Here is a 12,359-nt window from a genome sequence, read left to right as displayed (position 1 = left end):
TCGGCTGCATATCTCTTGCTCTGTCTTCCACTTTTCTATTTTCAAGTATTATTAATTATAGATTATTCAAAGTGGCGACATAAAGTATCATATTTTTGATGAAAATATGCTTGAAATGTACCTATTCTAAACAGATTCATAATGTATCCGAATGACCTTAATTTAAACATAAACTACTGAATAATACAACCTATCAAAAACGGATTTCTTTATATACATCGATATCTATGTATTGTATAATTGATAGAAAAATAATATATTTAATAAACAAGATAATTGTAAAGATCGTTCTTAAGTGATATGGACTGATATTACTCAATTATTTTAATTGTCCTTGCAACGGACTTGTAAAATAAATGAATAATTTCTTTAAGGAGGCTGTGCTACATCGCTACTTAAATTCTGGACTGGTTATCTAAGGTATTATTATAAACTCCGATCTCGAAAATAAAGATGAAAAATGCGCAATGGCGAGTATTATTTGTGTGCAACTGTAATACGCCTGCCGATACCTTCCCAGCGGGAGATAAAAGACAATCATGGCCCAAATGAATCAACTAAAGTTATGCCAAAGTTAATAATTGTATCCGAATTTTATTTCTATCAACAGTTTTTATATATATAATATTTATGTGTTGGTATTTAGATAAATCAACACAACTTTGTGTCTATTCTATCATACACAATAGTCACGAAATAATATGCAATTATTAATATAATTTGATAATAATAAATTCATATTGGCACACCAAATTTTTTTACTTGGGGAAATGCATTGCGCATATCCCTCCGCGGCGCGACTGCTTGGTGCAGAAGGGTTATGTGGGACTCGCCATACCCACTAAAACCCCAAGATGCCACCAACAATCGCCCTAGGCGGGATGCGGTAACAGCAGAGCCTTATCCGCTTCCCGACATGCGATGCTGCGATTGCGTCAACGCCCATGGTTGCTTTGTGAGGATGCTTGACACAGCAAGCATCTTTAACAGACCAGGCCATACGCATTTACAAATAGCTAGGGGAGATCGGGTCCAGTACTTGCAGGGATGGGTCACACAAAATAATTACTACAACAATTACTCAGTAAAGCAAAAGGAAATGTAACGTGGCTACCGCCCATGTCCAATATTACGAACTACCCACAAGAAAATAATCAATATTTATTTAATGAAAACGAACAGGAAACATTTTATATCTTACTTAAAAGATTTTTGATTACATAATTATGTACTTTCGTTGTTTTCGATATGATATAATTGTTATGCTACAGTTTACAGATATGAGCATATACAATCCATAAAAAATATACACAGAGTAAGTTTTTTAAATTAGAATATTAATTGATTTTTAATAACAAAAATAAACCTTTTTTTTCTGAATGAAACAAATGATTATTGTATAGTTTATATGAGTATAGACAATCCATAAACAATATAAAAAGAATAACAGTGTTTTGTTTAAAATTTAAAATCGATACAGTTTCAGTTCATACATTGTACAAAATTTATTTCCTCTTTGTTATAATTCTTTTGAAAATACAGTCGTTTGTCATATTTAATATTGAGATCAAAATTAAAGATCATAAGGCCTAAAATCGCATGATCTGGGGTTGGGGTGACAAAATATTTTGTAATCCCCCGAGAGAGAATTTGTTGAGTAATTAATTGTGGGGTATAAATGGTTATTAATTTTAATTATTAAAAGGGAAGGATAGAGTTTGATCTTTCAATTGAATCTGTAAATATACTTAGGAAACTAAATACTTATGACGATACTAATGTATTTCTTATTATTCGTTATATTATATATATATACGACGTATAGTATAAATATGACAATTTTATTACCACAGGAAATCGAACCAAGGAACTTTTTGTAGATTTACGTAATGTTAAAGCAATTTTTAAGACTCATTAACCTATAACCTTTTGAGGTCTGGGCCCTATATTTCTGTTTCATGATTATTTGTCACTCTAAAAGGCAAATATGTCTTTCGACTGTTGTTTTGTGTCTAAGGCTAGCCGGTTTCCTTTACTGTTCAAGCGAATACTAAATCAGAGCATAGAATATAAAAAATGTGAGCCGTCACGGGACGCCTGGCAGATAGACCAGTGTCGATAATTTTTGAAACCAAAAAAAATTACAGTAGGATGAAACCCATTAGAAATGCAGGGGAATATGATCAAAATGAAAGGAAAAATAAATTACGGTCGATCCGAGTTCGGGAAGTGGGAGGGGGGTGACTTTTAAGGGGGAAAAATTGTTTATCTTGATTTCCGGCGAAACTACCAGTCCTATGGAAAAAAGTTAAATGGCAAAGTTGTAGGTCATAAAAAGATCTACAACTTTGGTATTTACAATTTTTTCACATAACCTCAAAATTTAGGTGAAAAATTCAAAAAACCAAGTTTTTGGTTTTTTATTTATATCTTTTTTAAAAAGTTTTTTTTTCTACGAAATTTGGTGAAAACTTACCTTATTATGTCCCAAATATACTGTAATTTATTTGATTAAAAATATTTATTTTTTCGCCTCATTTTAACTTAATATCAAAAAAGCACCCTAATTTTCAATCGAAAATTCTGACGTCAAAATTTCAGCTTTTTTCAAAAAGTTTGGGGGCTTTTTGTTCGTTGAAATATCTACTTTCTGATGGTGTAAAAAAAATATACATTACTATAGGAAATATTATTAGAAAATGCAAAAAACTGAAAAAACCTCAAATTCGAAAATTTCCTTTTAATTATGTACAATTTTGAGGTATTTATTAAAATTTACACTTTAATTACTCAAAAAACGTAAGATTTCATGCTTCATTGATAAACGAAAAAATTGCAAATTAAAATATACTTCTATAATTAACAAACAAATAAGTTAATAAAGTTAATATTTAATAAGACATCTACAATATTTTGAAAAAGTTGTAGAATCTTCTGTAAATAATATTTGTAGATGCCTATTTATTGCTGTTTTAAGATAATTTATATACCTGAGTGACCTTTGGTGAATTTTAGCCCAGTGTAAGTTATTTCATTGAGAAGTGGGGCTGGATCTAGGAGGGTCTGGGCCTTACTGCTACCTGCTATTTCGTAGCAGCTGTAAAAACCGTTAGCCAGTATTCGAGATACAGAGTAGTGTACAACATCGTTTTTAAAAATACACCTGCAGGCTGAGTTACTCTAAGTGATTTGTGAGAAATTTACTTTATTCAAAGAAAAATTCAAAATTCACCGAAGGTCACTCAGGTATAAAAATTATCTTAAAACAGCAATAAATAGGCATCTACAAATATTATTTACAGAAGATTCTACAACTTTTTCAAAATATTGTAGATGTCTTATTAAATATTAACTTTATTAACTTATTTGTTTGTTAATTATAGAAGTATATTTTAATTTGCAATTTTTTCGTTTATCAATGAAGCATGAAATCTTACGTTTTTTGAGTAATTAAAGTGTAAATTTTAATAAATACCTCAAAATTGTACATAATTAAAAGAAAATTTTCGAATTTGAGGTTTTTTCAATTTTTTGCATTTTCTAATAATATTTCCTATAGTAATGTATATTTTTTTTACACCATCAGAAAGTAGATATTTCAACGAACAAAAAGCCCCCAAACTTTTTGAAAAAAGCTGAAATTTTGACGTCAGAATTTTCGATTGAAAAGTAGGGTGCTTTTTTGATATTAAGTTAAAATGAGGCGAAAAAATAAATATTTTTAATCAAATAAATTACAGTATATTTGGGACATAATAAGGTAAGTTTTCACCAAATTTCGTAGAAAAAAAAAACTTTTTAAAAAAGATATAAATAAAAAACCAAAAACTTGGTTTTTTGAATTTTTCACCTAAATTTTGAGGTTATGTGAAAAAATTGTAAATACCAAAGTTGTAGATCTTTTTATGACCTACAACTTTGCCATTTAACTTTTTTCCATAGGACTGGTAGTTTCGCCGGAAATCAAGATAAACAATTTTTCCCCCTTAAAAGTCACCCCCCTCCCACTTCCCGAACTCGGATCGACCGTAATTTATTTTTCCTTTCATTTTGATCATATTCCCCTGCATTTCTAATGGGTTTCATCCTACTGTAATTTTTTTTCATTTTTTACTATTTTTGAAGGCTTCGGCACTGGTCTAAGATGTGAAACATCGACATTATTTTGTAAAAGTAATATGCAGAAAAGAACAGACTGTGATATGAACTAAATATGTCATAATGATAAAATAAAATATTACGATTTTTTCCAGATAACGATGACTATTTGTTGAATAAACATTATTTTCATTAAATATTTTTAATGTTAAATTTACTACTGCATTTAGACTGTTGTAGGTATAATATCATATAGCGTGGTGACGCGTCGCCACGGCATGCGTCGCCACGCCAGAAATCGGTTTTACGTGCGGCTATAGATGTTTCACATCAATAATAATATATAAATAAATAATAATACCATTGGTGCATAGCCAGGGATCGAAAGTACCTACTGATCAACCTCAGGGATAATAGTCGCAAGCTAAAGCCACTACGCCAACACAACTCTGGACGATAGCAGTTTTAAAAGTCAAGGTATATATACAATTTACCCAAACCACTTATCACACAGGTTAAGATCTTAATCTTACAGATTAAACTCCAGTTTCCAACCAATTACAGAGAAATCTTAAAATACTTTACATCATTAAAAAGGGGAATAAGTGTCGTGTCATAAGCAGCCAATTTGAGTCCCTCATATTTTCCGCTCCTGTAGCCGCAGTAATTGTCGCAACGATATTAGACACGTGGTACACAATTCACCTATTGGGGCTTAACTCTTATTAGAATTTATGAATAAAAATATTATTAAATTTCATGTGAAAATGATAGATATGTGTTGTCATTTTTTAGCTGGTTTTTTAAGTCTATTTGAAGTTCCAATAATGGCGAATATAACAACTATCTGGGTTAGTGTTTGATTTTATTTGTATTACTTCTATACTGTATTTTTATTCTTTTATTACTTCTATATTGTATTACTTCTATACTATATTTTCCTATTAGCAGCGATCACATAATTTCTATATACTTTTATATCACAATGTTTGCATACAATAGCTAAATAAATACTGGGTCCGAGAGAATCTACATTAACGGGAATAAACATAAAATTTACATTTAAAAAAATTCTTCTGATTTTGTATGATAATTTTTCAAACTTTATATGCTTCTTAATCTTTCTCTATATTTGCTACATGCATCTTTTTGTATGTGTATACTTATTAGCTGTATATCGTTATCGGCATTTCATTAAATAAAATAACAACATTTGTTAACTTAAAATAAAACTATCAAATTTCTGTCATGCTATGTCGAGTAATTCGCAATACGAATGTCAAAAATCGTAATTATTTTTTGGAAGTACGCCGCTAATTTCGCAATTAAAACAGATACGGTAAATATATTTTAGTAAAATAAATATGCGTATGCATTAAATAACATTTAATCAGTTGAAGTAGTTACATATTATATTCAAAATAAATGTAAAGTTTTAGTTTTGACAAAACTTACAAACTTAAAGTGTAGATAGTCAAAATGCCTTCAATAAAAACAATATATCCTAAAAGATTCATAAATATTAAAGAGAAAATTAAATAAGCAACAAACTTAATTTACTTAAAAAGTAACAACTAAGAAACGCTACCTATTTTTGTCACGCGTTTCTAACTTTTACTTTTACCAAAATTCCTTTTAATGAAGCCCGCCAACAAACAAGTTGACCAGCTCACGTTTTTCCCGGATTTGTTTCCGAGAATATTATATTTGGGTCAAAAAGGCTTTGAGGGTGAGTCAATATTTGTCGCCGCCTGTGCAATTCTAACAAGGTAGCCTTTACGAGAATACGCTATTAGCAGCCTTAAACATAATAGATAGGGAAACAGATAAAGTTGGCCCATCGTAGTTTCACTGTCATTTCATTTCAAATCTATCAAGTTTAATCACACGTTAAATACACAAGTAGGCTGTGGTTTAGGTAAGCAAAAGGTATATATAGGAATATAGTATTCAAAACTCAACGAATTATAGTTATTGTTTATTAGTTATAGTTATATAACTACATATATAAATATCTAGGGAATATCTATATGTGTATATAGATACGTGTTGGACTGGTGGTGTAAACCACTCTCATGCCTGGGGTCGCAGGTTCAAACCACACCCGGCTGGACACCGATTATTTTTTTTATCTATGTGCGCGATTAAAACAGCTTACAGCATCCCTTAGATCCAAAGTAGGCTGATCGTGTATCTCCCTAGTTTTTTTTGTACTATTTTTATTTACTGAATCTTAGTGAGAATAATTGTAAATACTATTGTTAAGAAAAATATAACTTTATTACTGAAAATAAGAGTTAAAAATCAGATACTTATTAGATTATAACGGAAATGAGTTAGAAGTATCTCAAAATGTGTAATAAAGATGTCGAGATTTTACGGAATCACCATAAATAATAAAGTGAAAATAGTTTCGTGTTTGCTTAAAAAAGGTTAGAAATACTTCGAATTTGTGTTTTTTGACAGGCGTAACAACTTCACAGTGGCTTGTCAACTCTCTGTTCAAATATCAATCGATTTAAAAATGGTTAGCTTGGAAAAAATTTGGCCAAAAATTTGTCATATCAAAATATTTATTTTTACATTGTTACAAAATTGTAATGTCAGGAGAGTCAACATATTTTGCAATAACTGGCAAGTACTCTTTTAAGTAGAAAGATCTCTGTCTTATAAGATACTTGTAAGAAGCGGAAATTGCAGCAAGGTTTCAATGTGCAAGGAGGTGATCAGTCTTCTGTGCCAAGTGTGTTTCACATTATAGCTTCAGAAATGTGTGACGGTGGATAATAGTAGCGTTGCTTTAGTTATTTGTTTATTATATGGACCTTTAAAAAACTTTGTTCATGTTACGGTAAAAAAACTTACTACGGACTTTTCTAACAACCATATGCCGACAGCGAATTATATAATATTATTTCGGCCATAAAATGCGGCATCCTAGCAGGTAACACAGATGGAAAAGATCACGTGCCCGTTCACCAACCAGATGAATCGATCAAGTGAATTACCAGTCCTCAAAATTATAATCTGTCATGAGAAAAGTGCTCCGATACAGATTGTCCGCTCCAGATGTTTCCTTGCTGACCACGCTAAAACATGAGCTACCGACTAAAGACAGAGAGAAAACAATTATATTCTACAACATAACATAAAAAGCTGTAAATCACTCACCGACTTTGCTGAAATCATTAGCATACGTCAACCGAAACAGTCGAACGGAAATATTTGTTTTAACTTAACCCACTTGAATGTAGATGAATTTTTATATTTTCCTTATACAAGAAGACCATCCCACAAGTGGTGTAGTAGAATGTCTGAGTATTTCAAATAATGTTTTAATATATATTAAATAAATATACTAATAAGAATTTATTAATTATTAATCGGATAAGAACTACTTATTTATCACCTACCGATACACTAGTATACAATAATAATAAAGTTTATTTGCCTCTTCATAATATTGCATTTTACACGCTGAGAAGCTGCAGGTAAAGACTATGTTTGAGAAAGGCTGTTGTTGCCGATAAGAGGAATTATGTTACAGGAGGATCTCCTGATTTTAAGTGATACCGCCGTCCATGGCTTGCACTACCATATCAACTGGCAACTACCAACTCGCAAGCGTGGAAGGACCCTAAACCGAACTAATTCGGAAATACTTCAGTGGGCAGCTGTTTCAACATAGTGGTGGTGCGCGGCAAAAATTGACATAGAAACGCTCAGTTGTGGAACGACGGACGTCAAGAAGGCTATTTTATATTCTGCCTCGAGGCAGGTCCTCCAGGCGGACGTCCACGTTCGACAATGAAACTCAGCTACATAAAAATACTATAGAAGTCATATATATACTACATATACGTACTATGACTTAATTAAAGTAATAAAGAAAGTAAAACTAAAGCATGAGTGGTTATGGGTGTATCAAAATGTATAAAGAATTTAATTTAAAGCAATCATGCATCTCTGCGTATATCATTCAGAAAAATCTGTAAGTACAGTGAACGAAACACATAATTCAAAGTACGACAACATGAAACGTTAAAAACCGACTATTGACAACGTCAAGTGAAGTTCTAGTGAAGGCATCGCTAACTAACTGCGCACACTCACATCATCGTCTGTTTGCGTCGGCATCTTCCAAAGGGCGGATTGTTTCAAGCCGTCTACACACAAATCAATTTTAACGTGAATATTGTGCAAACTCAAAAGCAACTGTAAAAGGTAAATTAAGTTATTTTTTTCTTTTAGAGAATATTTGTTCAAAATTAATTTTCTAATATAAATCTTTGTCTCTCTTTAAAAACAACATCATACTATGTCAATTAATCCTTGCAAACCGTAATGGGTATCTGTAGGTATGCGTGTCTAAATAAACAAATAGAAAATGACGACGAAATTATAACCATCAATTTGGCTGCTAAGATAGCCTGTAATATTATTATTTATATAAAAAAGTTCAAAGTATCATAAACTGAGTTTTAAATTGATTAAACACTTAGCTGCCACGTTTTGGAAAGGTAACTATCGCTGCAAATAAAAATAATTCGCACGAAAAATATTTCTCTTTTTAAAAAATGCCTATAAGATTCTTCTTAGACATCTTTGATTTTGATTTTTACCATGAATTTCTTTTCCCTGATGCCATGCATTGATAATTCTAAAAATATATACTAAATAAAGTACCTATATGTATATTAAAAAAATAAACGTAAAATTTTAAACGAAATAACGGTGATTTAATATCGGCAAAAACATTCGCACCTATTATTAAATTATGTAAATAAAATATTTGGCTATACATCATACCTGCCATTAAAAGAACTTAAAACGAACAACTTCCATTTGAGATTTGTAAAATTTTAAGATCCTGTATACAATATCTTCGGAAACATAAAATTACTTTTAAATAATAGCCTTTTTCATAATTAAACCCTAAACGATCAAACAAAATATCCATCAAAGGCACGCCGCTATTGTAAAAGTGTATAAATTTTATTATAGTTGTAAAGGGCTTTATTGGGCCTTTGCACTAATTGAGATGTTTGCCAATTGGGATCATTGAGAGGTTCTTGTAAACTTGTTGGGTAATAGGACCCTTGAACTATTGCACAGACTCCGGAAATATATATTAGAAGGCTTATTTATAATAGAAACGGGTTAACATAAAGTTATCGCCAAATTAACGCAGAAGAATGCGCGTGATAAATCTTTATAAGGAATGAATAATAGAAATACTGTCTGGAAATGTCTGGAAGAAATCACTAGATAGATGCTATTTTTTTAATTTATTTCTTATAGTTGTAATTTTCTTGCTATATTTATCTTGTACGAGTAGTTTTATAAATAAATATTACAATAGAAATATGATTGTATTTTACGCAGACCATAAATCATAGGTACATATTTTAGAAATAATAAAAGAATTTATTAATTAATTAATTTTACAGTATATAAATGCGGTAATTTATTTTAACAGCTTCAATATATTTTTTAGTCCTGCTGCAACAACACGTAATAATTGCACAATTAATAATAATTTATGTTTATATTTTTATATTATTACAAATGTTTTACTTCTTATTAATATCCAATAATAACTACTATTTAATGGACGTACATAAGTTATGGCTATCACTCTCTCATCCCAGACTCTCTCACTTGCCAGGTCGTAGGTTCGATCCCCGGCTATGCATCAATGTAGGAACTTTTTTCCATGTGCGCATTTTAACTCGCTCGAACGGTGAAGGAAATCATTGTGATGAACTTCTTGCCTATTAGATAGCTATAGTTCATGATTCATATATAAATTTTCATGATTCATGACCCATAAAGAATCTGATTGTAGTGCCACTGATTTATTTATATTTATCAAATGGTACCGTCGGATTTTTGTGGACAACAACACTCAACTTTTCTTTAATACGCAACAATAAAATGTAAACATGCTTATTACGGAATTTTATTTTAGTTATATCCATACAATTGTTGTCTGATTAACATTTAATTACACCCCGACAAGGAATATACACATCTGCGTCTATATTCTTGTGACAAAAACTATGGTTATGGGTCTATTTTCCGATATATAAAAAGTAGTTGTTTTATCATAGGTACCTACTTCATATGTAGGAACACAATTCTAATTTAATATTGGGTGTACATACAAAGGTAGTATTCTGTGAATTTTATATAGAAATTTAAAAATAGTTCTATTGATTAATTACTTTGTAAAAATAGGTTATATTGAGGGTATGATTATTTATTACAAAATATAATGCTCCGCGCTACTGTATAGGAACAGAAATTGCTTAAGATCTCACAGAATTAATTTGGTACGCTTGTATCATTCTTAATATTAAGAACCATTAAGCACTCGCCTGCCTAACACCTGGTTTTCTATGGTTTCTAGAGCTGGACTCGCAGGTCAAAAAACCGGCGGGATACATTCAACACTGACGTAATAATTAAACGATTAACGAAACGAATGACGTAACATATGTTTTCGTTAACTACGTGTAGTGGTGTCTTATAAGAATATATAAAATACTTTATATCGTTTCCTTTTGAAAAACATTTAAATCGATAAAAAAAATTTTTTCCTCTAAATTACTTGGTAATTGTTCTTACTATCTAAAATATCTTAAAGAGGTTTATTAATTTAACATAGATTACATATCTTCAATCTGTCTCGAAATATTATATACAATATACTCTCATTTCGATTGGCTCGAAAAACAATAGCAAATCCTCCTTAACAATAACTTATTGTTAACAGATAAATCAGCTGATCGCTTACATTTCAAGATTAACAATTGTATAATCGCCAACGCTTCATTAAACACGGTTAGACAAATGAGATCAAACGTACAAGGAAAATTATAAAAGCGAAATAGAAAAACACAGCCCCATAGCGAATCAATTGGTGACAGGTTCGCTGACACCGCATTGTTCAAGGACGTATCTTTCCCATTACCTCATTAAGTGCCCGCTGGCACGGTGGTGTAGCTCAAGATCCAGTGTGACCTTCGATTACTCGCCAAAACACAACACAACACAGCGAAAACAATCGAAAAACGTTAGAATACTCAAATAACACGAATCGCGACCGTCGAGCGCCTGCCGTGGATTACAATGGCGACAAATAATGCGGCGAGCGCGGCATGCGTCGACACAAATCGAGTGATAAAACTCAGAGCTCTCGGCCAATCAGGGCGCGGCATTACGCCCACGAAAGCTGACTGCGATTTCTCATTGGCCAAGCAACTGCCATTACCTTACGGATGTTATTATGCAGAAGAGCCTCGAAATTCATAAGAATTTAAGCGTTTACCAGCCCAGTCACAATGCAAATTGGTTGCGCGCTGTGTGGTATGCACTGTTTTTGCTTTTGTTTGTATGTTGTAACTGAAGATTATTTTAGTTGATATGACATTTATAATTACCTTTTCAAAGGGTATAAATGCAACACCTGTATGTAGAGATTGAAGATAATGGTTGACATTGAATTGAATTAATTAAAATATAATATTTAATGATAGATAACTTGCATTATTTTAACTGAATGAGACAATTAAATATATAAGAGATAAATATAGTTAGGTTAATTATTTTAATAGCTATTCGTTTTTATTCGTTTTTAAATTGTTCAAAATTTAAAAATAAGGAATACTTCTTTAAATAACACTTACCTACCTAAGTCTTTGTACCACAAAACTTTGCCTTAGTAAAGTTTAAAGTATAAATTAATTTTAGTTATTTTCCAGATCGTCTTTTGAAGCATACTGTCAGAGGCTAGGTGACAACTGTCAGAGCTGATTAGGTGTATGGTACCTATCGGTCAAAATATAGTCGCCCTGCGCGTCGAATAATAATTTAAGGATGATTTGAAATGAATATGATAACGAATTAAATTTTTATAGTTAAGAGTGTGTCTTATTGAACTTAGAAATCCCTTGTACTATATAAGTCCTGTGGTACGTACCTACACATAATCTTATAGAAATACAATATAAATAAATCTAAATTATTTCAGCGTAATTGAAGTATACTTAAAATTGTCATAGTCTCGTTGCCTACTCAGGTATTGCGGAGATAGAGAAAATATTTTTACAACTTTAATTTTAATATATTTTATATGTTTGTTTAATACTAAAATGCAATCCAATTGATTTTTTACCACAATTGTATGTTCCCTTTGAAATGTTATTATAGAGAACATGATCGTCGAAACCCTATGGGTACAATTAAGACATAGCAGT

General features: G+C 31.2%; 1 protein-coding gene across 1 annotated transcript in view; it reads right to left on the bottom strand.

Annotated features, from left to right (window-relative positions):
• Positions 1–11,222, bottom strand: part of LOC110996687 (transcription factor Sox-21) — a 42,866-nt gene extending 31,644 nt beyond the window's left edge. Inside the window, exon 1 of the mRNA XM_045630554.1 lies at positions 11,075–11,222. Coding sequence (XP_045486510.1) covers positions 11,075–11,079 — 5 coding nt within the window. The 5' untranslated portion in view covers positions 11,080–11,222. The remainder of the gene's footprint in view (positions 1–11,074) is intronic.
• Between the last annotated feature and the right edge of the window lie 1,137 nt (positions 11,223–12,359).

This window comes from Pieris rapae, chromosome 12 (assembly GCF_905147795.1).
Source record: "Pieris rapae chromosome 12, ilPieRapa1.1, whole genome shotgun sequence".
Classification (NCBI taxonomy): Eukaryota; Metazoa; Arthropoda; class Insecta; order Lepidoptera; family Pieridae; genus Pieris; species Pieris rapae.
The sequence above is the reverse complement of the archived record's forward strand: the minus strand, read 5'-3'. Positions and strand labels throughout refer to the sequence as shown.